The sequence below is a fragment of the Stigmatopora argus genome, chromosome 21 (genome assembly GCF_051989625.1).
Source record: "Stigmatopora argus isolate UIUO_Sarg chromosome 21, RoL_Sarg_1.0, whole genome shotgun sequence".
NCBI lineage: Eukaryota > Metazoa > Chordata > Actinopteri > Syngnathiformes > Syngnathidae > Stigmatopora > Stigmatopora argus.
This window is the reverse complement of record NC_135407.1, coordinates 6,716,817-6,743,263: the sequence shown is the minus strand read 5'-3', so window position 1 is coordinate 6,743,263 and position 26,447 is coordinate 6,716,817. Positions and strand designations below refer to the sequence as shown.

The window sequence follows — 26,447 nt, the reverse complement described above, 5'->3', positions numbered from 1 at the left end:
CTCGTTTTTGCTGTCGAAAACATTCTCTTTTGACTACAAAAGCTCAAATTGACTCAATAGACCTAACTTAAATAAAGAACAAATAAATGGAATTCTGACTATTGTTAAAAAAAGGTCTTTTTTTAAAATGCAGCCAAGAATTGTGCTAATTTAAATACATTAAAACCATTGTCCTCATTATAGACTTATCCGTAATATTTAAAACTTTCATCAATTATGAATTTTTTCCCCATTAAATGCTTGTGTGTTGGACCTATGACCTTGCTGGCTCCTTTCAGATGATTGACTGACATTTTAGAACTAAAATGTAGTGCTGGATCGGACATTTTTCCGGACAAAGATCCTCCCCGTCTCTTATTACTGTTCCTTAATGGAATGAAGTAGTAATAAAAGTACTAGTTAAACACACATGTATGCATTAAGTTGAGCAAATGGTGACCGCGCCATCCCACAATGAGGAGCCACCGAGGTGGAACGTATAGATTTCAACCACGACATGATTAACTACGGCTTCGAGCAAACTTGATAATTAAGTCTTTATTATGTGCCGGTTCCTCCCGTCTCTTTTCATCCTCACTCTCGTCTACTTTGGCTATTTTGCCCGCTTAGATTGCGTCGATTATTGTACTTGATAATGAAAACGGGCACAATAGGCGAGTTCTTCTTCCCCGCCTTTCTCGAGCAACACTCGTTCTTTTGTCTGAGGCGGCAGGTGATTGTCTCTGAATGTCAGCAGCTTGCTTTTTTTTCATCTCGTCCCTCCTTTTGTGCCAGCAATTTTCCTTGATTCCGAATGTTGACTGGAATGAATGAGAAGACCTTTCCATTTATTGCACCAGTGAGTTTTTTCCTGTTGTCGTATGAAGGTGTGTAAACCAAAATAGCAATTTGTTCCTTTCACATCATCCTTCAGCGTCGGATTTTGCAGCACCTGACACGCACGCTACGGCGGTGTGATGACTAATCTCTTTGAGTAGAACTAGACCATTGCTGAAATGAGACATAATATGCACTTTGAATACCCTATTAGATGGTATCTATTGCAGGAATGAAATTACCCTCTGTTAATTCTATTTGGACAGTATTAGTTTAATAGAGGAATAGTATATTATGCGACTACGAATGGAGCAAATAGAATTGTACGTCCATACGGTCTGGATATGTGAGGCGCCGGCTTTTCAATTATAGAATTCCATGTTATCATCTTCAGCAAAAGATAAGAGCGGGGAGCCGTTAATCACAAAAGCACCTGGAAAAACTTCCCTTGACCTCAAAGCACAGCTCTATAAGCGGCCTTGTTAGCCTTTTCGTAGCTACGGCAAAATATGGGATGAGGGTTAAGTGTGTGCTAAGCTGGCCCGATCCCTCGCCTGTCACCCCCAACATATTGTGCGGCGGCGTCCCTGCTACCAGGGGTGACCTCAGAGCACAATTCAGTCGGACTGCTCGCTGTGGGTCGTTAGCGTTTCTCTTCGGTGGCATGTATAACTAACCGTCAATGGAACGGTTCCCCCCTGTGCTTAGCAAAAGTGGGAGGATGAAGTGCTTTTTAGAGCAATTCTTGACCTTGGCAATAGGACCTGACCAAAGGCCCCATTTCATAATTAGACTTGAGTGATTGTTTCTTAGTATATCGTGGAAAGCGTTGGTTGGTGATCTGTATTGACTGAATCTTCAAAATGCAAAGGAACCTGTATCAAAGAAACCGCATAAGCAGCTATACTAGAGTACCCTATATATATTATGCAAATGCGACTGCTTTGTATTTTACATTTTATTTCTGAATTGTAAGCATTGTTTGACGACAAAAGGCCCTATTTTGCTTTTAACACCGGCATTTCCTTCCCAAAGATCGTCACAGATTACAGTAGACAGTGCTGGCTTTCTTATCATCTCATTCACGCACTTATGCAAATGTTTATAGATGTAGTACCCAAGTTCAGAAAGTAACCTAGCAACAGCAGAATCAGATTGTTCCATGTATGTAAGTGCAAGCGGGCACATGGGGATGTTTTTCACTGTCAATTTTGCATGCAGCCTGACGACTGCGTGTAATGTTGGTAATGAGCGTTGCATGGCAGTGCATGCTGGGAATCTGCCCGCACCTTGGAAATTGATGACTTCAATTAGAATTGGGCTCGTAGCATGCTATTGATTGGTGAATCTTTGCCATTAGTGTTTCCTGCCAACGTTAACATTTTTAGAAAAACAACTTCGCAGTTGCTTCTTGACCTTCAACGGTGTTTTTAACGAGCCCGTGTCTTCCAAAGCTGAGGGACTTTCCCCAAGTAGTCAGAGATGCTAAATTATTCATTTCCCAGCCCCTTCTGGTCTAGTTTTTTTTATATTAATTCTTGACCTTGGCAAAAGCAGCTGCCTACTTCACTCACTGGAGGGACCATTTTATATTTGCCTATAGTGGCGCATATTCACAATTATGTCATGTTGATGCATGTAGAAAGCTGAGATACCGCTCTTTCACACTTGAATAGAAGGATGTTTTACATATGTCAACACTGTTTTTAGATATTTTAGATATGTTTCAAGAACGTTCGTTTCTGTGAATTATCCTTTAAGGAAGCCTGACTAAAACAAAATGGTGCAAAATCTAATGTAATCCATTTCAGAAACCCACAAATATTAACGAAAAGTCTTTTGTTATGGAGCAGATCAATAGATTGACCTGTATAAAATTTATCTGTTTAACTAATGATCATTTAGGATTTGATATCATCTTGTTTTTCAACCAAATCTAAAGCTACTCATGAAGCCATGCCATCTGAATTCACCAGCGTGATACAATTATTCCTTTTTCGCCATCCTATCATCGGCGAGCATTGTGGCGATGCAGGGATGCATCTTGGTTATTTTCCCCATCCCTTCCCAAAAGTAATTAGATCGCACAGTGTAACTTATCTGGGTGAGACGACACTTTTGAGCGGCTCAGCCTGCAAGCAAGTGTGACGTGAGCCTTCTCGGAGCTGCGTCTACTACCTTCATGTGCCTTTGATTATCTGTCAGGAGAGCTTGTAATACAACACAACCAAGACCAGAGTGAGGAAGCAAGCTTTTTGGAAGTGGCACAAAGAGAGAGAGAGGATTGTGGATGGAGAGCAAAAAGTGAGAGTTCAAGAGTACATATGCTGTTCTACGTACTGTAGAAAAAAAAATACATTTTGTGTAGGTGTTTCAGCCAGATTTAGAAGCATACATTATTAATCAGGCCTAACAGTAGGCTTTGTTTGAATATTATGCAGTACAGAATAACCAAAATGGGAGGAAATGAGATCACAGCAGAAGTCGATTTAACAAAGCAGGAGGAGGAGTTTCAGATGCAAAATGAGCGCAGGGAGAACGGAGACAAGATGGTGTAGGGAGGGAGCACTTCAAAAAGAGGAGAGACGTTCAAGACCAAGTGAAATGGGAGGACACGTGGTGGGAAGAGAATGCAAAAAAATAAAAAATGCTTGTATAAATGTGAATGCTCTCCTGCAGAAGGCAAACATCTCAACATCTAATAAATGAGCCTGTCATGCCATTCTCCTGTTCTCCATTTAATGTTCTCAGCAACATTTGTCTTTGTAGCGAGCATTTAAGCCAATTACAAGCAAGCAGCAGCATAAGAGTGGTGTTGGTATTTTCTTTCTCATTAAGACACAGTTAGAAGCTCTCTCGGCCATTTCTGTGCTGTAAACAGTTCGATGATCACCAAAAAGCGCAAATCTTGATGAAAGTCATTTACGGAATGTACTGGGAAACTCAGACTTATCTTAAAGTCGACAAATATCAAATCATTTTAACGTTCAAAATCTTGAAATAATAAATGGATGTAACTATGTACCTATTGTACACAGGACCATTTTAAATGGGAAATGTATGCCCCATATCTCATGGCCGCAATGTCCACAGTCAAGCACCTGATTGCTATGTTCCCACTGGACAAACACATGGAGACCCAAGAAAAAATGACACTTGCACACAATGTGTGTTCTGGAAATGATGAGAGAAAATGTGTCGGATTAGAAGTGGGAAATAAGGGTAGATGGAAAAGCAGGGCAAGACTAGGAGAGGAAGACAGAAGGAGTTGCCCCCAAGGCTCTCTTCCATTTTGCCCTGATGATGGCGGCATATTTCCCTTGTGTTGTGGCCATCATCAAAATCTCTCACACACACTCACAATTTCTCATTCAGTCTCAACTGCCTTCCTCCAAAACAGGAAGCCATAATGTGAACCATCATAATCACCTTGCTAGCTTCACAGCATAATTGGCTAAGTTGTTTTTTGAATTAAAAATATCATGAGCCTGCTTTGTAGAGATTCTCAGAAAATTTCCACTTATGACAAGTGTCCATCTTTTCTTTTTAATTAAACTTATTTCGATTTGGTATGTGCATTTCTGTGCCACAATTATTTCCTCTCAGTTCCATCCATTTCTCATAGGCAGAATCCAGCTGTCAGCCTTTATAAAAAAATGTTTCATGTCTAGGAGGATAAAATGAAGTAGTAGCAAAGTAAAAGAAATGAACGCGTGACTGTAACCAACTGCTGTTCCATCATTTCACACCGGTTCCCACCATTTCTCCTTTGAAAAGTCCCCAGCTACAAAGCCTTCATCTAAAATAGATATAAAAGCATTTACGCCCTTCGCAAGTACCTTCGAGTTCTTCAGAAACTTGCTGCTAGACGAGGAACGCGAACACGTACTGTAGGTGTTCAAATGACAGAAAAATGGCATTGTATTTTTCCAGAATATGAATTCTGATGCCTGCCACACAATAGGTCCATTCCAAGACATAGCCGAGACAATTTCAACATTATTCTCTCTCTCTTTACTGCCACATTTTCCACGATGACTGGCTCCTTGAAGCTGGTCATCGTCAGTCTATTGTACTGTACGAGGTTCGCCTGCAATTATTTTAACTCCTCATGCACCCCCGCTCTCAAACGATTCAAATTCATTGTGGACACGTTGCGACAAAGGTAGTATTCAGGGACACAATGCTCTCTGCCATGGAGCATTAGCTATTGCAATAAAAGCCCAGGCGGTTTGTAATTATCTGCTTTTGTCTGTATTTTCTGCCTTGCGCCACAGCAAAAGATAATAAGCTTTTCCCCCTAAAATTGTGCATGCATATTACATTTTTAACCTATAGGACAAGCTCTTTATTGAAAATCTAAATGCCATCCTGCTTTGCGAAACTGTCTCATTCAAACGACAATATAGAATTGTTGGAGTTAGTATTTATCGAATGATCTTAATCATGTTATGTCATGTCTTTATTCTGTTTAGCAATGGTCAGCCATTATCTCTCCAGAACGTTATCTAAGCATATGATATTTCCTTTGTCATGTGACTTGAGTCAATGGGACTCGCCATTTTTGGAGCCCATGCTTCTCCTGAGCGTTTTTTCTATAGTTAGTTTAGACAAATCAGGTGTAAATAAGCCTGACTTCGACTCTAACGACAATGTGAAACAAAACTACAGACAGAAATACGAAGGAAGTTTACCGAGCACTCCACATTTTCCCCACAGGCCTTCACTCACTGCAATTAGACCGTTCTTTCTTTCCCAAAGATGCTTTGACAGGCCCTCAATGTTTCTCAAGGTTTGAGCCTGGCGCGTTTAGATTGACCGCTGCTCGGGGAAGAAGAAAGAAATAACGTGGTCAAGGTCTTGAAGTCATAGTACATAAGTGAAGCGAAACACCCCTTGACCCGCGTTGAAGATAGTGGAATCAGCTGTTAGCAAAGTGGGTCAGAGCAGCTGGCATGTTCGCATGAATATTTCATGAAAAAAGCTCCAGAGTATAGTCGCTGCGAGAGCCAGGTTGATGCTAAGCAATGTTAAATATCAGTGGCATGACAACATGTTGTCGACTCTCCACTGAATAGTCGCGCTCCCAAAAAGAGGGAGAGGCTGCATCGTGGATGGATAAGCATCCATCAAAGACTTTTATTTAATCCAAACGCTTGGGCTAAGGCAGCTCAGATGGGTAAATATATGCTCCAAGCAATATGATAAAATAAAATACAAAAATAAAACATCAAATGGCAAGGTCAACTAGAAAGGCATCCCGCTTTCGCATACATTTTGGCAAAGTAAAAATGTTCCAGAGCCTTTCCCCTTCATTTAGCAAGTGGTGTAGCTCTATTTGTTTATGGTCTTTTCCTGCCATCTCCACTACTCGTTGGAGGGGCGGCACGATAACAGCCTTAAAAAAAAGTCAGCGCAAACACAAAAACTTGAAGGTGTCCTAATGCCACGGAGATTGATTGACAACAGCCGAACAATGAGAAATAGTTTTCCGTCTTCCGCGATATCCATGCTTCCATTTTCTATGGCACTTGTCCTCATTAGAGTGGCAGGTGAGCCGAAGCCTTTCCGAGATGACTTCAGGCGACAGGCAGCATCGACTGGTCACCAGCCGATTGCAAGCCTCGCAGAAAACAGTCACATTCGCATCACACTATTTAGCTTCCTCAATTTATCTAACAGGCAAAACGTGGTTGGAAGCTCAAAGAATGAAGGGAATTCGAGCCATTTTCACTCATTAAGGCAGGACGCCATATTGGAATTGTAGGCCAGACGTTGCTTTCCAGCTATCATAAATATTCAAAACGGTCATTTGGGATTCGGATTGAGTTGCAGCATGGTTTTGTATAAAATTGAAAGACAGGTTTGGCGTGATATGTCAATATTAAGAAAGACTGAAGACTGAAAACGAGCATTTGCTGAAAAGGCAAGCAAACCAGATGGGCATATTAAGGAGAGTGGCAAGGGACAGAATGAATAGAAGTAGGTCAGGAGGAAAGGCGGAGAAGCAGGTGCCAAGTGTATATATATTAAAAAAAAGACATTCAGACATAATAGGAATTGCTTCACTTCCTCTACCGGCTTTGTCGTCATGATTGTGTGTGCATGTGTTAAAATGAGTGGCAGCTCCTGTAGCCTGCAGCCCGTTACAAAGCCACAGACTTTTTGATAAACCCAAAGTGGCTTAATTGACTCCTCTAGGCAGAACAGCGCTGCACTCTTTGTCAACTCTTCAAAAAGGAACAACCACAAATAAAAGGATACATTCGAGGCAAATTATATTTGAAAAAGAAATGTTTTGGTGGAGTATTTTAACTCAATGAAAACAGGTCCGTTTTTTGTGGGGGTTTTTTGTCTACGGTGAAAGCTCTTCAACAAACTCTACTGTATACCACATGATAATTTTACACGAAAACGCGCTGCTGAGCCAATATAACGCTATACTTTAACATGACAGGAACTGTATGCAGTACTGGAGAGGCGATTATATTAACGACAGTGAATAAAGTCTCTTTAAATCCATTCGGAATTTAATCACCAGTTTAGAACTCGGTGACAACTGAACCTCTGGACATGACTCCGAATGATTCTGTTTTACGATTTTCCTTGTGCGCCCGCAGGTGAGACCCGTGCAGCCCTGTCCCGCCCACAGCGCCCCCTTTCTGCCCGGACGGCTCACCACGCCCCGGTGCATATGAAAGGGTACCATGTCAGCCGTAGCTTGTCCCAGCATTCCTCCGGCGGAGGCCCCTGCCACTATCCACCCGACGACTGCGACGGCCCGGGCCGAGACTACTATCACGGTCACAACGACGCCCAATTCTACTCTGCGGGGGGGCCGGCGGAGTCTTTGGCCCTTGAGAGACACCACTCCCACTCCCATTCCCATTCTCACAGCAACTCGGGGGGAGGCACGTTCCCCCGCTCGCACCCCAGCCAGCATCCCCCTCTGCAGTCTATTGACTCCTGCGAGGAATGCTTGTCATCGGGTCACGGGGGCAAGATGCACCGCATCCCTCCCAACCTGATGGATCAGTTTGAAAAGCAGGTGCCCTTCCAACCCGATGGCTTCCACACGCTGCAGTACCAGCGCACCACTAGCGGGGGTGCCGAGCAGCGCAGCGAGAGCCCCTCGCGCATACGCCACCTGGTCAACTCCGTCCAACGTCTCTTTGCCAAGTCCCATTCCTTGGAAGCCCCTTCCAAACGGGAGTACAACGGCACCAGAGGAGGCGCGGACTACCGAGGAGGGGGTCACCGGAGCGCGGGGGAAGACGGCGCGGGCCACCACTCCGGACACCAGTCCCGTTCCGCTCGGAGGAACAAGTCTCGAGAACGCAGCAAGAGCGGGGACTCCCGGCACGAGTCCGGGAGACGGCACCGCAGCAGGACGGCCGGCTGGTGGAGCTCGGACGACAACCTGGACAGCGACAGCGGCTTCCTGGCGAGCGCCGGAAGGAGGGGGCACCTCGGCGGCCACGAGAGCCTGGACGCGGCCATCCAGGAGCTGACCATGAAGAGACCGAAGGAACGAGTCGCCGGGCCCGGGCCCGCCGAGTGCATGGCTTGCACCACCATTGCGCTGGCTGGAAGCGAGGGAAGCGGACACCACGGTCACACGGGTCACACGGGTCACCCGGGTCACCCGGGTCACCCGGGTCACCCAGGACACTCGGGTCACCCAGGTCACCCAGGTCACCCAGGTCACCAGGGCCACTCCCTGAAGAGGAGCACTTGGTCTGCGATGACCGTCAGTCAAGCCAGGGAGGTGTACCCTTCAAGGGGGGCAGGGGGAGGCTACGATAAAGCTCTGGTCCCCATTGAGAACAAATTAAAGGAGAGGACCCTCCACTATCTACAGGTAAGCGCAAGCATGTATCAGGAATCTTGAAGATTACTGGTGCAATAGTTCCGTCTGTAAAACTTGGGGGTTGGGAGGGGTGGTTCTTAGCTGCATTCTGTTTAGGCATACACATTTGATTTGACATGCATGCAAACATCCATTTTGATGGAGTGCATTGACTCCCAAAGGCAATTTGCCATTAAATTCAAAAGTAGCAAACATGTGTGAAGCCAGTAGACTTCCATCTTGATTCAGTCCACAAAGCCAGCAAGCATTTCAAAGTATCGTTCATGTCCGGCAAACCCAAGTCCAATCAGAAAAGAACAGGAAGAAAGTGGTCTGACTGGTAGGAAAGGAATAATAACCCCGTCATATCTCAGCAAGGCCGTAATCCCCCACTTGGCACACGGGCAAAACGCAGCAGGCGCTATAGGTTGCACACGCATGGAAGCTGAACACCCGTTGTGTGTGGAAAGTGAACATTCTCTTTACGGAGTGCCTTATTTTCCTGTTATAGACCATTTCCTGCTGGGCCTGAGGTCCACTTAGCGAGACTATGCTACCCCAACTCTTTCCCCACATGCAAAAACATGTATGATGGTTTGACTTGACTTGGATGTACAATAATTAAGCTTGTTTAGTGCAACCAAAATTCTGATTGACAGCGAGCCCCACACACACGCGCAGACCCAGGCTTGCTGTTTTCTAGCTGTGTTCCTGTAAAACAGCAGGTAGCCAGTCCCTGGTGCCTTGCCAACTCTCATCCTTTAGCCACAGCTGGGGGCTGCTGATACAAAGCAGGAGTGTGCGTTTAGACAAGCCTGTGAAGTCTGACGCCAGGATGCGAGGCCTCAGAACATCTTTCTGCAGGACTTGCTTCGATTTGAAGACTTTAATTTTTTTCAGGCAAACTTATCCAGACAGACTTTTTGCAAGCTAAGCACTTTGGACTGATTACCAATTCATTGCAGGACACAAAACAAACAACTATTTAAATACATATTGACATGCGTGGGTGGTTGACAATCATTACTCCTATTAGCATATGTGTTTCTGGAATGAGGAAAATGGAGTACACAGAAATCACACAAGCACGGGATTTACAGATTCCAAAGAAAACACTTATTATCTATTCCCCATCCGCACCATTTTGCTTTTTTTAAAATTATTATTATTCCTACTTCCTCCAATCACATCCATATTTAAAAAAAAAAAAATTTATTTACTGAAATATCGAACCCTGAAATGATGCCCCACCTAACCAAACTAGGTAAATTGCCCATAAACTCTTCTCATCTTATTTTGTTCTGACTCGATAATAAATAACAGACATGACATTATGAAGAAAGACTGACACAAAGACAGATAAAGCATGTCAGGTACAATGACGGACGGAATTAGGCAGCCGCCAAGATAGGAATCCAAAGTGAGGAGAGATGATAAAGACACGGTTGCCATGGGGTCGTAAAGAGGAAAGCGCAGGATGAGAAAATGAGAGCGATAGCGGAAGATTAAGGGGGGCAGGGAGATTAGACCGCAAACATATTTTAACTGATGACCTTAAATTGGCAGTCAGGTGGTCGGCTACGCCTCAGGGTGAGCCTCTACGAATGTAGTAGTCAAGCTAGTCGAGAGTTTGTTTTGTGTCACAATCCGGATCCAGTTTTTGGAACTGTTTGCTTCAATGCTTGTTATCCGTTTTCTGCGCCTTGTCATTTTTCCTCATTTTGATGGCGTTTGTTTTCACTTAAGATTCTCATTGCTTTGCCCATCTGTCCGCCCAACCTGTTTTTTCTTTTTTTTCATCCTTTCTTTGCTTTGAGTCTCACTTTCTGGACCACATGAGTCTGTCCTGGCATGTGCCACACCTCCTGTCCGTCCATCTTTGAATGGGTCGTCCGCTCTACTTGGCTACCTGCCTTTCTTTGTGGCTGTCAGCTTGCGACTGATGTGTCCTTTTTTTTTTGTTCCCTCACTCCTCTTTCTCACACGTCAAGTGTTTCTCCAGCTGTCAAAGTTTCTCTCTTTCTGTAAGTCGCTGTGTGACGTTCTCTATTTGTAACCTCGCTTCTCTCTCTCTCTTTTGTACTTGTTTGCTTTTTTGCTCTCACTAGCATTTAGTTAGATTTAAACAAAAAAAAACATGACTTCCAGGCTTGACTTTGTTTCAATAACTGCTTTGAAAATAGTCAATAGAGTGGACTTAATAATCATTCAATAATAGACCTCATTCAATTAAACAAGTGCAGGTAATAAGTATTACTATCCCTTCATTTTAGTGATCCTGTTTCTGATCCCTGGATTTTTTTTAAGTTTAGGAAAAAGTCACATTAGTCTCTGAAGAGGTCACAATTTAATCATACTCTTGTTCCTGTGAATATACTATTATCATTGGACAATGCACTTTCACTGTCGGAGCACTTCAGTGATTGCAAATGGACAGTTCTATTATTAAAAGACATTTCACCTCTCATCAGAGCAGCCTTCGTCATTCAAGGTTGTCATTGGGTAAAAACTAAACCCAAATCAGTGATTCATCCAATTCATTGTGAGTAAAAAATGGCCTCATTAACATTTTTCTTAAGTAGTTTAACATTGCTCATAATCACTGAACAGTGACACACATGCCCACAAATGTAAAAACAGACCAAAAACTAACATTACTAAAAAGTAAAAAGTACAGAAAGCCACTGGTCCTACTCGAAACACACACTTTTTACCCCCGGGAAACCTGCTGTGGTCCGAACATTTTATATTTCAAAATGTTAGTGAGATCATAATGGCTTATGAAGCACATGTACTTGTGCATCCTACGTGTGATGTGTTTGTTTGAACAGCAAGTCTACTCTGTGTATTCCTGTTTGGCCAGGATGAAAAAAAAAAACACAAAAACACGTTTTTATTGTGATAACAGAGGAGCAGTATTGCCTTGTTTTCCATTTAACCTGTGCCTAACCCATAAATACATTCTCATGCTGCCTTGCTTCGTGTCAACAAGCTTGTACTCTACTCACGACTACGCCTCAGTTGGTAGCCGTATTGTTGATCTTGTCGCGAACACGACTGTCTCAGGTTCCTTCGGAGGACTGGGGGGGCGGATACGGCGGAGGCGGCGTCACGGACAGCGGAGGTGAGATTCCCTGCCGCCGCATGCGCAGTGGCAGTTACATCAAGGCCATGGGCGATGATGACAGCGTCGATTCAGACAGCAGTCCCAAAGCCTCCCCCAAGTCCACCATGATTGCTCAGAGGGACGCCTTCCGACGATCCATCAGCATGGATCAAAGGTCAAACTCTACAAACGCACTGTTTAGCATAATCCTGACACAGCGCATTGCCATCGGTTTAGTCAGCTTTCGCGGCTCGCCGTAGGGTTTTCCTCGTTTGTACGCTGTTGTGGCATTTTTCCTGACATTTGGCGTGTCGTCGTTAGATTCGGGTGTAAATCATACTGATAATGAGATGCCGTCAGAAACAGTCAAAAAGTCCAAAGCTTGCGAACGGGAGTGCAGCTACTGTTTTAAAACTAGAGGTGGGACATTGCGATTTGCGAATCAAGGCTCACGATCACGATTATTTTCCGATATAGGGAATCAAGATTATTTTACGATAATCAAGATTATTTTACGATAATCAAGATTATTTTACGATAATCAAGATTATTTTACGATAATCAAGATTATTTTACGACATGGGAATCAAGATGTTACGATATTTTCGATAAAATCTTGTCATGAATCGTTTGGTGTAACACTATTACTAATACACAGGCACCTAATAGCATCTTGATTCAAAACCACCAAGTCATTGTGTTTCATTTCAGGTATTCGTGTAAGCAGTGTACAGACTCCTACACTAACAGCCGAACAACACCCAAGTCGCACAGCCGCTCACGTAATTACACTCGCTCGCTGACCAGTTCGCAGGTAACCACCACGACGTGCTCCAAATCGGGGCCTTCCCTTGAAACGCTGACTTAATCGGATCTCTGCATCAGTTAGGAGACACGCTGGACCGACAGTTTGAGGCAGTGTGCGAGACCATGTTCGGGGAGGTGGAGTCCCAAGCGGTGGAGGCCCTGGATCTCCCGGGAGTGTTCCGCACGCGTAGCCATAGCTATGTCCGCGCCATCCAGGCCGGCTGTTCCCAGGATGACGACTGCCTGTCTGTATTCTCCATGTCGGGCCCCCAGGGAAGCGTCAAGGCAGGAGCTGGTGAGTCTGTGTGCATGTTTCTCATGCAGGAGGACTGTGTTGGTGTGGGTCGACAGATGATTGGGCAGCAAAATCAGTGGGAACGTTCTTGCTAGTTTTCTTCATTTGTATTTGAGTGTTATTCTTTGTCCCACCCAATAACGGGCTGAAAATACATTGGTGGAATGCAGGTAGCCCGGGCATGAGGAGGGACGATATTACATTTGGAAGGGGGCTTTTGATTAGGATCAAACGGCATCATTAAAGTGATATTGTGCATAGTTCGCTGACGTACTTTGATTGCCAAGCCCAAATATCTCAAACTAAGAGAAGCACATCTGACGGCCTCTGTGTGATGTCAAGAGTCATCTTCCTCATCTGATAAACAGCAGCCCTTTTCGCTAACAATGATAGTGAAGTGCATCTGTTCAACAAAGCTGTTAAGGCACAGGAGAAACCCGTGTAGGGAAGAAAAATGTTTGCTCGCTTATGGGAAGAGTCAAACCTTGGATATTATTGAAATGCACCAACAAATGTATTGAGAATGCAACGTACTACGAGTTGAAGCGTTTTCTTCTTTGCATCTTTTAACTTCTTGTGAATACAACTCTGTTTCCTTCCTTCTCTTGCTAGTCTGTGCCTTTTGTAAGTATCCTTCCCTGCTTCCGGAGACACACCCTTTCTCTCAACCCAAATATGCCTCTCTTTTCCCTCCTGTTTTTCTGACACTTCAGTCTTTCCTTATCGCAAAGGTGCGCCTCCCCCGCTCCCACCTCGCATGTCCAAGTCTTCGCTGTCTGTCCGAGCCCAGAGCAGCACAGAGTCCACCCAGGACGCCTACTACCAGAGCAGCCACGGGCGCCCCAGAATGCACAGCAACTCCGTCGACCTGGGCTGCTCCGACGTACCTTCGGGACGCTCCTCCAGAGTGGGCTACTACACCGCCGCGGGCTCGGGGCGTTCTCGGCAGCACAGTAACTCGGCAGAGAGCCTCGACGGGGGGATGAGGGGATCCAGGGAGGTGGTGCCCTACGGAGGAGGTCCGGGAGTCGGCGTGCGAGCCAAACACAGCAGCTCGGCCGACAGTTTACTTGAAGGGCCGCCGAGACCGGCTCGGGAGAGGGACGCTCGTGTTGGGGGGACCCTCGGGAAGTCGGTTTCCCTGCCGCAGAACAGCATTGTTCTGAGTAAAGCTGGAGGGCTGGAGGACAGTTGCGGGAGGAAGTGGAGGCCGTCCATTGCCGTGCAGGTGAGGGGGCAACCCTGCCGTCTATGTATAAGCCTATCGCAGGAAAGCTGCAACAAAGTCTACGAATAGAGACGTGCAACCGCACTTTGCTTGATACGAGACTAATCAATTAGCAAAAGTGTCATTTATCAGTTGCTAACTCCATTTAATTACTGCAAACACGACATGCACGACAGTATAGTTCTGAATTCATTGACCTCTGACAACATTTAGAGAAACGCTCTGTAGCTTTCTTGCCGAGAGAGAAATGAGATGAGTGATTAGATCGGCGTCTGGCCTGGCAGCTGTGTTTGTCATTCCCCAGATCGGAGTTTACTTATGATGCAAAGCCAGCAGCGCCCGTTCCTTTTTTGGCTGACTCCTATTCGACCTTTCAGGAAAACATCTTATATGGGCAAAACTTCCGGGTCTTCCTCCGTGTTCTGCCTTGATGAACCTATGTGAAATAGCTGTGATTATCACGCCAATTGAGCTTAATCTCTTGTATTCCAGGTGGACAGCTCAGAGACTCTGTCGGATTCAGATGCAGACGGCAAAGCTCTGACAGAGGTCCATTCAATTGGAGTGCAGGTGGAAGATGACAAAAGGTAAAGTCAAAATATTCCCCACTTTACTGATTGCTTATGCCGAGATGCTGACATTTAACAGAAGGGGGAATTTAAAACGCCCTCTAGAATCCGCGTCTACATATCGAGCTTCATCGCATAATGCATCATTTATAAATGCCTTCATTTTTGTCAAGATACCCAACAGTGCAAAGCACCTTTGACTGATTTCACGAAAAGATTCTATTTAACATTTCATCAGATATCACAGCTTGAGATCCGAAAGAGACGCTTTTTCTAAACATTAGCGTGCCGTCTTTCTGCTATGTTTTCATGCGTGCCGTGGCGGCTAACATTGGCATATAAACACACGAGAAATTGAGCAGTCCACGTGTGTGTCCCGTTGTCGTGGTGTACGATACGTCACCCCGTACTGTCGCACGGCCCGGACAACGGGAGCGAGGTGTAATTGCTAATGAATAGGTCCAATGATGTGTCATATGTCAGATGATTCAACACAACTTCATCACTAGTGTGTGACTAGTATTGACAGGAGTGGCAGCTTGATGCTCGGCGCTAAAATCATCCAGAAGGCATAAGATTATATCTGAGAGGCTTTTCGTGCCATGGCACCATGTAACCGGATGGCTTTGGGCCCCACTGTGACTTCCCCGTGTCACAGACGGGCCCGTTTCAAGCGCTCAAACAGCGTGACGGCCAGCGTGCAGGCCGACCTGGACCCCGAGGGCTTCCCGGGACTCGCCGTTGCCGTGCCAACGCAGGATAAGAGTCTCCAGTTTGGCTGCTCCTTCCAGCGGCACTCGTCGGAACCGGAGTCAGCCGGCCAGTACGCGGAATGCCACCGCACTGTGCATACGCAGGGGCAGTGGGCCTATCGGGAGGTACGTGGGCGGCCATTTTTACATTCTTTAACGTGTCAGCATTTCCTAGGCGGATGGATAGGTGTATCCCACCACGTTGCTGGATTTATTGCTGCGATCATCATTCCAGGACTTAATTCAGAGCGGTTACACGACTGAGGCTTGTTCAGGAGACCCGAGATCACACCACCATCCGCACCTTCCCCCGCGTTCGCACTCACCGCTACCCCTTTCATCCGAGCGGGCATGGGCGGGGACGCCTTCTTTGGAGGGTCCCCGGAGCCTTCCTGACTCGGGCAGAGCCTCCCCATGCATGCGGGACGGAGAATTCTTCTTGCGCCTCTTGCAAACTGAAGTGGAAAGGATGGAGGGCTGGTGCCAGAACATGGAGAGGGAGGCGGAAGAGAATGAACTCCCGGAGGAGAGTGAGTTTGGAAAGGGGGCGAACAGCATTTGAAATGATCGCATTGAACAAGTCCTGTCTTCAACCTCTGCTTTTTTTTTTAAATGTTTAATCCACTTCAGTTCTAGAGCTGATTCGTAGTGCAGTCGGCAGTGCCCAGATACTCATGTCTCAGAAGGTTCAGCAGTTCTTTCGTCTCTGCCAACAAAGCATGGTGAGTTTACGTGTGAGATCATGACATCACTGATCCAGATAGTCTTATTCTCATCACCAATTCTTCTTCTGGATCCATCAAAAGGCTGTCCTTGTGTTTGAAAGGGGCCAGCGGCGAATGAGCTAATCATCCGAGATGTGTCTTTTCCTCCCCGTGCACCCCAGGACCCATCCGGTTACCCTCAGCCCACTTCTCAGGACCTAGCAGGCTTGTGGGACCTCCTTCAACTCAACATCGAAGACATCCGAGTGAAATTTCAGGATCTCCAGCGCCTCAAAGACTCTGGCTGGAAGGTCCCTCCTGAAAAGAAGGTGAGCCAAACAAGCCAGGGGTGCCTTCAGCACTTTCCCAGAGCCAAGATAGCCATGTGCAGAAGAGTACCGCAGGTGTCCTCAAAGCAGTCCCGTGTTGCGAAAATGCAAAACGCCAATGAGAACTGAACTGACTTCCAAACTGTTCTTTTCTGCAGTCCACGGCATTCTCACTAACCACTGTCCCTCTTGTCCTCTTTTTTCTTTCTTTTCCTGTCTCTGACCATTCGTGTTCTGACTCAATTGTTTGGTTGTTTTTCCCGACGCCAATGCACGCGCCACCCCACAACCGTCCATCTGAATCTCACTTGACACAACATCATGCATCCGCACCCATTGTCATCTCCAATGTGCACGGCGGGCTGTAGGAGGACAAGAATCTCCCTCCTCCCTTACCAAAGAAGTCGGCGGGCGGGGTGAGTGGCAGCCTCCGGGCCGATAGCGTCGGGGACGGAGGCGGCGGAGGCGGGACGGGGGGCCTGTTGGTGCCTCGCGTAGGAGGACACACACTACCCATCAGGGAAAAATCCCTGGACCTAGTGGAACGTCAGAGGACAGACGCTAGGAGGAGGCTACTCCAGACCAAGCGAACCGCCTCCTTCAGGCAGAACTCCGCCACGGAGAGCGCAGACAGTATCGAAATCTACATTCCCGAAGCCCAGACACGACTCTGAAATCCACTCGGCCACTCGTCTCCAGTCCTTCGCAGCTCCGGATTCGGCTCGGGTCGTTACCGACGCCTCTGCTATCCCGTTAGGCTATCGAGCATTTCCATTGATGCGCTCATCAAATCAGTTCTAAAGCAGTTACAGCCATTTGTGTGTCTTGAAAACTGCACATGCCAATGACAGAGGCCTAAAAAAATAGCGTGTAGCTCGCAGGGATAAAATGATCGCCTTTTTTCCAACATTAGGTTTTGTATTCATTCCTTTATTTATTCATAGTTTGCCGAGGACGAACGAGAAACACGACACTTTGGCTAACGGTGATTTGGCGAGGGTTTGCCGCACCAGTTTTAGTAGCATGCCTGGTCATGTGAACTTGTACACCAACCACTAGAAATAAAGGGCTTAACAGGCACAAATTCTCCATGACAGGAAATGATAACGACACCCTAAGAGGGAAGCGCTTTGCAGCCGTCGGTTTTTCGGTCCCAGCAAAATCTATCCAAACCCTTCACCGACACTGCCAGTGTGGATCATGAGGGATATCTTTAAAAATCTGACGACTTGTCATCGTCGTCGTCTCAAAGCGTCCTGTGCTTTCTTAGCCGCGGATCATAAAAACAAAGCACTTTAAGTTTGTTTTTGATTATTTCTATTTTTCTAGTATAGATCGTAATCGCGCAAAGAGAGATTTGAATTAAGTTGCAATGGGACCAGATGGATCAAACTACTACCACATGACTTTATTCTTATAAATTACACTCGGGCTCTCATCGAAATGATGTGACAAATGTGGTTTTACGTTATCCTCGGATGTTGCTCTCGTACTTCGGCGCTGACAAATGCTTTATTATTTGAATTTCCAGTTGCTATTTTGTCCTGAGTGTGCGTAGTAAACACACTTGCCCAATGGAGCCTTGGCAGAGTAGCATCAGAGAGCATCATAGGCCGAAAAAATACTCAAGTTTGATTGGGGGGGTGGGGTTATTTCACTGTGAAACTATAGCGCCACCACGTGGAAAAGCAAGAATCAAATTGTTTGGAGTTGGGAATGAAGTCCATGCTTTCGCTTCCCATCGAAATAAGCGAATATTTACTTGATTGACTGCTAAAACTGTCATATCCTATCTAAAACAAGAGGATTCCATGCTTGAGAAATAGTTTCTTAAAAAAAGAGAGGTGCAATGATAAAAAAGTAACTGCTTGGGTCGTTACGGTAACCGCAAGTTTTGTTTTGTGTATGATCTTAAGTGTTTTTTGACTTGACAAAGTGCAGAAGTGTAGCATGATTTTAATTATTGTGTTCATCACGAGAACGAGCAGGATCACATCTTTCATTTCGATATTTTGTATGAATGTTTTGTACTACGCTGAAGCGATGTGAAGAAACCCAATGAAATTCAGCTACTATTAGCATGATTTTTTTTTCCCCTCTTAATATCTTGAATGGAACCTGACAAATATTTTAACGGGAGATGTATATTTTATAATATAATCTACATTTCTAGATAAATAGATAAATTATTAGTGTACAAAAAAAGCCTATATCAAAATGTGAAATACCACTGTATTATTATGATAATATAGTCTAGTGTGAAGTGTGGCATATGTGGACACAGCACATGTAAAAAAAAAAAAAAAAAAAAAATTTAAAAAGGGATTATGAGTGCTGAGTCAGGTTCACAGGGTAACCAAAAAAAATGGGAGTTGCCAAGTCCAATCCTTTGACGCTTTTACATATTTGAATAACTCCATCTTTCCCTAGCTTTTCTCCTGTATTTCCACTCTAGAACCAATGACACGTGCCTAACCAGCGATGTAAGGAGCTTACTGTTCAAGTTTACAGTATACGAGACATGTACATAGAAAACTTAAGAAATGGTGTTTAAAAAGAAAATTTCAGGCCCCTTTCACTTGAAATATTTCCAGATTTTTTCCCTTGGCGCTGCATGCTTTGAGAGAGATTAGCCATCTGACAAGAGAGATACTTTTGTAGCTTTAAAATCTTTGTACAGAGATCATTAAAAGACAAAAAAATGATGGCAACGGACAACTAACTGCTGTAGAGAAAGCGTTTTGTTTTGGAATCAGTGTCAAACTGGACAACGGTTGAGGCTCATCAAACAAAGCACAAAGACCCGCTTTTTCTACTCTTAACTCCACTGTGAAGGACCCTGACTGGTCGCTTCATCACGAGGATTCAACAAATACTTCTCCACCGTAGCAACTTTCCCTTCACTGAACGATCCACCTATCGTGTTGCAATTTTCGATGTTTCCCACCCCACGCCGTGCAACTGCAAGGACCCTCGCTGAGAATATCAGCAGTTCAGAGCAATCACCAGACGGACTACAATGCCACAAAATCCAAACTGTCACCAGTGCTGATGAGCGTTAAAAAAAAAAACCACATTCAGAGCCACGCTTGAGTACCTCAGCCTTTGTAACCCAGGCCTCTGTCCTCAGGGGATTCTCTTGACAACAACACTTCACCCAAAATAGCCAGGACACACAAAAATACAGTGCTTTTTTTGGAAATACTAATTATGCCAGACCATTTTCTGGGACTGGAGAGCACCAGTCGCAGGAAGGAAGGGTGGATTGCAACAAGAACTCAAAAGGTGCATTGTGGGTTTTTTTTGAAAGAGGGGACTTGAACTGCAGATTTGGGTTTTAGGTAGACATTTCTAAGAGGCTGTTCTAATGGTATTCCTAAAAATCAATATCTTATTTTTTTACATTGTACTTGTATATTCCTAACAGAGGGTTGTACTTTTATTTTGATTCGTTTTGTTTCCCACTCTGAGTATTCATATAGTTTGCATTGATTTGTATTCGGGCTTGTAAATCATTTAAACAATAACAATGCAAGTTAGACGATATAGCGTTTGATGCTTACCATAATGTCAAGTTATCTCTACTTTTCTTCAAATTTTGCCCCAAACTTGAAAAGGGGCCCCGATCTTATCAACGCAGGAACAACTCAAATCCTTCCAGTTTACACTTTTAGTGAAGTTTATGGTGATAGGAAGTGGTTAGGTTGAAAACCTTAAAGGAAGGGGAAAGAAGGAAGCATGTGACGTCATTCAAGTTTCACGTTACTATGGTGATCAAAGTGTTGCTCTTGAGTTTACTAATAACATCTTGACTTTACTAACATAATAACATAAGTTATTATGTATTAACTTGACACATAATAATTCATCGTTCCTAAATAATGGGTTCCAACCAAGAGAACTAGCTCCATGTGTGTCTTTTGGGGACTTTAGTTTCTTTTAATGGTTCTACTCACGATAGACAGACTACAAAATTTGCTACCAAGTATCCTTGAGCAAGAAACCCACATCTCTCCTGATGGTATGTTATTAGGCCTTCGTGAAGGTAGAAAAGCAATATACAAGTACAAATACATTTATTATATGGAAAGAGAATTGGTTATTTCCTTTCACATTCCCATAACCGTCAGAGCAGCAAAGGGATGTGTACCTGAAACTCCAATGTGCCTTTAGCACTTAGCTGTACAATATTTGACTGGTGTATCAACACTGTAATACTGTTAGAAAATGGATGACAAACTGAGCTATTACTGTATTATCACAACAACAAAATCCTGCCACTCTTTTGTTTACAAAAAAATGTAAATACATCTTGCCGACAAACATTGCTCAACTCAATATAACACATATATTGTTACTGCAATATGATTATTAGTTGTAGATTGATTATCGCCATTAAAAAGGGGGCAGATTATTGCCCCCGCTGTCATTGTTCTAAACTTATTATATATAGCAAGGGATGAGTTTTGTGTACAATAACTAGCTTAACGTGGTAGGACATGTCTTAAAAGTGCTGCTAGAATGGCCAACAAAAGGGACATGAACTCTGGGAAGATATTATTCTCTCTGGGATCAACGATGGACACGATTACAAGAGAAGGCGTAGTCAAAACGTTATATTTATGTGCTGTTTGTTCACTTTTGAATTTCCATCCAAAGTTGTGATATTCAGAGATAGCATTACAGGACTTCACACTCAGTCATCCACTAGAAAATGTAGCAAAAGCTCAAATGTTCTCGACTCATCTGTCATTTCGCCTAAAAACACCCAACAGGTCAGACACACTGAGCTTTTTTTTTGTCTTTCAGTGCCAAGACGGCATCGTGTACATAATTTTTGTTGTTGTCGTTTTAAAGAGAAATGACAGAAGCATATAGCAATACCATTGAGATGTAAATGTCCCATAACTCCAGAAAAGCGGAGTTCACATGATGCATGCATGAGAAACACGACGGCAAACTGGAAGAATTAAGAGGTTGGAATCATACTCCGTGGTTCCGTTTGTTGTGTCGTAGATCTCATTGTGTACATATCAATTTGTATTCTTAGTTTTATGGCTCTGGATGTGTCCAAAGAGCACGTCTGAAAGCCCAGAGAGATGGCACACTGTGACGTGGTTTACCCCTCTACACAGAATGTAACACGGTCTTTGTTGTCAAAACATTTTCTAAAGGCTAACATTATTATTAATATGATGATTACTATAAAGCTATTTTAGCCAGTTAAACAACTACTACTTTGTCTTCATTTGTTCTCACGGCTGCAAGAGATGATTCCACAGTGCAAAGAAACATGTATTTTGAACTAGGGCAAAACAAGAAATTCAGAAATTACAGGTAGCCTTCATTTAAGTAGATTTGCAACACAATAAATGTTCAGGAGTTGAATTCGGACCTTTATGTTTTGAACTTTAAGATTTTTATGGTCACTGTACACCATCCAATTTAAGGGTCCAGGCTTGTCCATCAGTGTAGGGGAGCTCAGGTAAAACAATCGCAAGGCCGACATTTGGCTTGATTGGAGACCAATCTAAAGCCTTTGGCTCTCCCAACAATGTCACCTTTAGGGTCATTTGGAAATTTCAATAAGGAGAATTTGGTTAGCATCCTCTCAGTCAAGAGTCAAACTTCAATGCATTTTCTATTTCAATTGGAAGAGTCTAACATATTTTGGAAAATAATATTTTAATTCAAAAATTTGATCTCTTTACCGTGGTGTTTGCAGATGTTTTAGGCTCCAAAAGTTGCACAATGGACTTGGATGGTTTAGTTGTCATGATGGCATAAATACTGTCTCCTTTAGATGTATACCTAAAAAAAAAAAAAAAAAATTAACAGCTGCATCTTTATATTCTACGTCACTTCTACATCAAATATACTAGAAAAGGACTAGACATAACAAAAGTTAAACTATTTTCGTTATACGTTAAAGCGTTTATTTGGTTAAGGCGATGATGCACACGTTTTTTAACTACTGCATGATTTCCAATAGGATATCAATATTTGAGGGATTATTAATGGTTGTTTACCCTGCTACCTACCATACTGATACAGATGTGTTTTCCATCTGGACTCTCCAAGGTTTGGAGGAATATATACCCTCCCCGTTGACATACAGCCAAGCACCGACTCCCCGCAGTCGCTCCTCAAACACGGCTGGGATCATTCCGTCGGGAGTCGGGCCCACATTTAGGAGGTAGTTACCTCCTAGTGCTACAGTCTGAACTAGATCCTAAAAAAGAAGAAGTCAGAGTACATTTGAAAAAAGAGAGGACTTGTTTTTTAGCCTAAATTCAATTACCACTATCAGCGTTTTTAGATGGGCTCGTCGTCTTTTGAACGAAAATACTTTTTCATATTTTAGTCTTTTCAAAATGTGCTAGTCTTCATTTTGTTTACTGAAAATGTTAGCAGGTGTAAAAATTCAAATTATTTTACTCTTAAAATACATTGAAGGTTTCAATGTCGATTAAACATTGACAAAAGCATGTCTCATAAAGTTCAAATATGGTGCTGCTGCTTAATAAAAATATTCCTGAATACACTTCCCCTCAACAAATACTAGCTTGAACTAGGCACTCCAATTACATCAAAAATGAAATATACGTCTTCAAATTATAATGGACTATTGACTGAACAAATATTTACATCTATTATATCTTAAAATGACTTGTTACAACTTACCTCTGAGCAAGTATCGGCGTGGCAAACTTTCAGGTGAAAATTTCAAAATCTGTTGTCTGGGGTCTCCAAAAAGGTCAACGCATTCCACTCTTCTTTAAAATGTGATCTTCCTCGGGCCGTTCCCGAAAACCGAGCCTCGCTACTGCCATTGCTAATCACCGTTCACCGAGAGTGGCAGATATCACACGCAGACTGACTAACTACACCTAAAATAAACTATTGTCATGCGTTGTGATCATAAAGCAGAAAGGAACCGGGTAAAAAGTGGCAATGTTTTGTCATGTTTGACTCATCCCAGACATGTTTTTATAGCCCGTCATGAAAAAAAATATTCCCCAAAACATTTAACCTTATCTTAAACCACACTGACCTCAATGATGGACGGCAGGTCCATCAGGTCCATCAACTTCATGTTCCTGCGATAGCCCCAAGACATCATATCCACAGACGTGCATTTCTCCCACTTATGCGTGGGGAGCTGACCTGGGGTATACTTGTCCTCACAGTTGTAATAACCTCCATGTTTACATGCGCAGCCAGCGCCCCATCTGTCATTGGTCACCACAGTATCCTAAGAAAAACATGTTTTTGTTCAATTTCACCCCAAAAAAGACCAATTGTTGCTTTCAAAATGAAACAAACCTTAACAGGACTCTCATTGTACAGCCAGGCAAGGAACTGGGTGGAGTTCCAGTATGAATCTGGTGCCTCCCAGTCTCCATCAGACCAGATTAGTTCAGGTCGGTACCTGCAAAGGGGATGTTCAAAATGACAAAACCATACAGTCCTACACCGTCGCATTCATTTTTAGGTATGTGTGACGGGGGGCGGAATATGAAAGTACTACAAGCTACCGCTTACCTTACAACCATGTTGTATAGTTCTGGTAATAGTTTGTTAAGCACAAAGTTCTGAGATTTGAATCCATTTTGTTTATCCATCAGGTAAAGAGGGTGGAACCACTCGTAAAGTGAGTTGTAGAGTCCAAAATGTAGCGACCTACACATGAAAATATAACCCGTCATTGAAGACATGTGGCAAGAAAAGCCTCAAAGGGAAATTGAAAATACAGGGATGTTTATTGCGACATAAGAATGATATTTTTATAACAAACCGCTTCCGTACTGCCTCTCCCAGGTCACCGACAAGATCTCTGTGAGGACCGATGTCCACAGAATTCCAGTTCCAGGAGTTGGGAGATTCCCAGTTGGTGAAACCTTCGTGGTGTTTGGCCGTAAACACGACATACCTGGAATGAGCCAAAAAATATAGAACAATATGAATACAATGGAGCAACAGTGGACTGTGGTTTTATGAAGAACCAAGTTATGCAAAGACTACTTAAAATGTGGGTTAAAGTTTATTTTTAAGATGCATTCCATGCCCCCGTGGAGATTAAAAGGGAGAAATGGTAGTTTGAGTACTCACCTTGCGCCAGATGAGTTAAAAATATCGGCCCAATCCTCCGGGTCGAAGAACTGAGCGTGAAACTGGGAGGCAAATTCCGGATAACTGAACCCAGGCGGGTAGTTTTGATTCATGAAATCCACAGATTTGGGATCAGGAGGTTTCTGGCCTTGCCAGTGCCACCAGAACCACTCGCTGCCAAATCCGGGCACGGAAAACACCCCCCAATGGATAAAGATGCCCACCTTTGCCTCATCGTACCATGAGGGCAGCGGCCGGGTGTCTAAACTCGCCCAGTCGGCCGTGTAGCGATTTCCGGACGCCGATGTGACAATCAAAAGACAAAATGTTACAAAAAGCATGGTTGCATAAGGTCAGCTGAATTGTTTGTTAAAATTCCAGCATGGCAACTCTTTGGCAAGCGTTAACTACATGCACCTGGGATGTCATTTGGAATCACGTGATCTCCCTCATGTGACTAGTCACGTGACCTGCATATTGCTTGAAGTGCCTATGCGTGTTGTTTTATCAACCAGATTGATTGCTAGGTTTATTGTGGGTTTTTATTGATCTAAATATTTGAAGATCCGCAAGGATTTGGCTAAATTGAGTGTTTTGGTCACTCATATTTGGTTCGTTGCAACAGAGATCGACGCCACTGCTTCAATATGGCCGCCGCCATCTAGTTTGTTTATGAGCCATTTCATTCAATATTTATCAAATCACATTTTGTTCTCCATGAGATTCATATTAATTTATTGAGTCATATGGAAAGCATGCCCACGTAGAGGTGGGAAATAGTCAAACTCAGGGTCCTAGTGAACATGATCCCGGCAGGGTCGCTCCCATCCCCTGGAAGACCTCCTTGGAACTAACGGGGGCGCCATCTTGAGGCCAACAACCCTGGCTTTTACTACTCGTTTCCGCTCCACTGTTGTTATTCAGCGCCACCTCAGTCTCTGCTTTATCCTTTTGAGTCGAACCCCCGAAAACCGAGGATCCTTTCCAGGTTCGGGTCGCCACGTCCCGCCGGGAAGTCTTCCAGGTGTAGCCCAAGCGCTTCAAGACGCGCTGGGTAGTTTTGATGGAAATAGGTCTCTTGGCGGTGCAATTGTACAGGCGCTGGATCTCCGTGATGGACGCGTGGTTGTTCTCCTCCACCACCCGCTCCATTTGCTTCTCTCCCAGCTCGTCAACGAAGCGTTTCCTGCCGCCACCCCGCTCGCTGCGGGTCTTCTTTTTGGCGCACCACTCCCTGTAAACCCGGGACACGGCGGTCTTGGAGAAGCCGAGCTGGCTGACGGTCTCCGAGATGCTGCGACCGGCGCTCCGGACCCCGACGATTAAGCCCCGCTCAAACTCGGTCAAGTCCCGTGACTTTCCCATGTGTCAGTGTACGGCTCCTCCGCCAATTCCACTTCTTTTCCAACGTTTTGTTTCTTTTGTTTGAAACGAAGTTACCCGAGCTGTCACTTTATTGGCCTCAAGTGAACCCCAACTAAAACGCCTTCTTCGATTATGTAGCTATGCTACAGTGAGGACACTCGTGCGCCTCTCTCGTCAGATATTGGTACTACAGACGGACGTAGCTTCTGCATTAGTTGGCGATAATGTTTATGTATTTTGCCAATTGCAATTATGTATGTTCTGTTTTACTAAAGGTTTGAAAATACTTATTTAATCAAATGACTATATATTTGGGAACATGTGTTTTCTTTCTTTAGAGGGCACAAAGTGTTTGACATTATAGTGGCTTTTTGTGAGTAGAATAAATCTATGGCTGCATTTGGTGCTGGGGGGAGCATGAAAATGGTGTCACTTAGCCAATTCAATGTCCAGAGTTGACATTAACAAATCTTCTTGCTGTAGTGTTTTTTTTTTTTAATTATATGCATCGAGTT

The 26,447-nt window shown here is 44.1% G+C and overlaps 3 protein-coding genes across 7 annotated transcripts in view; 1 reads left to right on the top strand and 2 right to left on the bottom strand.

Annotated features, from left to right (window-relative positions):
- gja4 (gap junction protein alpha 4) overlaps positions 1–20,045 on the bottom strand; it is a 66,624-nt gene extending 46,579 nt beyond the window's left edge. The window contains exon 1 of the mRNA XM_077590786.1: positions 20,019–20,045. The gene's annotated coding sequence lies outside the window, so the exon portion shown is untranslated. The remainder of the gene's footprint in view (positions 1–20,018) is intronic.
- Positions 1–21,787, top strand: part of dlgap3 (discs, large (Drosophila) homolog-associated protein 3) — a 59,490-nt gene extending 37,703 nt beyond the window's left edge. The window contains exons 3-14 of one of the 4 annotated variants that reach the window (XM_077590778.1): positions 7,437–8,677; positions 11,732–11,946; positions 12,483–12,585; positions 12,657–12,873; positions 13,486–13,497; positions 13,605–14,101; positions 14,594–14,688; positions 15,329–15,548; positions 15,658–15,952; positions 16,053–16,144; positions 16,309–16,455; positions 16,824–21,787. In XM_077590778.1, the coding sequence (XP_077446904.1) occupies positions 7,511–8,677; positions 11,732–11,946; positions 12,483–12,585; positions 12,657–12,873; positions 13,486–13,497; positions 13,605–14,101; positions 14,594–14,688; positions 15,329–15,548; positions 15,658–15,952; positions 16,053–16,144; positions 16,309–16,455; positions 16,824–17,129 (3,366 nt within the window). In that variant the 5' untranslated portion in view covers positions 7,437–7,510 and the 3' untranslated portion in view covers positions 17,130–21,787. Of the gene's footprint in view, positions 1–7,436; positions 8,678–11,731; positions 11,947–12,482; positions 12,586–12,656; positions 12,874–13,485; positions 13,498–13,586; positions 14,102–14,593; positions 14,689–15,328; positions 15,549–15,657; positions 15,953–16,052; positions 16,145–16,308; positions 16,456–16,823 lie in introns of all 4 variants that reach the window. The other 3 variants (XM_077590779.1, XM_077590777.1, XM_077590776.1) reach the window with 3 other exon arrangements.
- On the bottom strand, positions 20,016–25,047 carry LOC144067219 (tissue alpha-L-fucosidase-like). 2 transcript variants are annotated; one of them, XM_077590785.1, is made up of 8 exons: positions 24,568–25,047; positions 24,254–24,388; positions 24,001–24,138; positions 23,782–23,887; positions 23,510–23,710; positions 22,497–22,687; positions 22,167–22,266; positions 20,016–20,167 (listed from the first exon to the last, which is right to left on the bottom strand). In XM_077590785.1, the coding sequence occupies exons 1-8, from the start codon at positions 24,906–24,908 to the stop codon at positions 20,126–20,128; spliced, it is 1,254 nt and encodes a 417-aa protein (XP_077446911.1). In that variant the 5' UTR covers positions 24,909–25,047; the 3' UTR covers positions 20,016–20,125. The 2 variants fall into 2 exon arrangements, with proteins under 2 accessions (XP_077446911.1, XP_077446910.1); XM_077590784.1 differs by lacking the exon at positions 20,016–20,167 and adding an exon at positions 20,515–22,016 and having other exon boundaries at positions 24,568–25,045.
- Between the last annotated feature and the right edge of the window lie 1,400 nt (positions 25,048–26,447).

Excerpts from the sequence above, each read along its gene's own strand:
- LOC144067219 (XM_077590784.1), bottom strand. The coding sequence starts at position 24,908 with ATGCTTTTTGTAACATTTTGTCTTTTGATTGTCACATCGGCGTCCGGA. Across the intron at positions 24,389-24,567 it reads TTTAACTCATCTGGCGCAAG|GTATGTCGTGTTTACGGCCA; the intron begins GTGAGTACTCAA and ends GGCTCATTCCAG. Across the intron at positions 22,017-22,166 it reads AAACATCTGCAAACACCACG|GTGACATTGTTGGGAGAGCC; the intron begins GTAAAGAGATCA and ends ATGACCCTAAAG.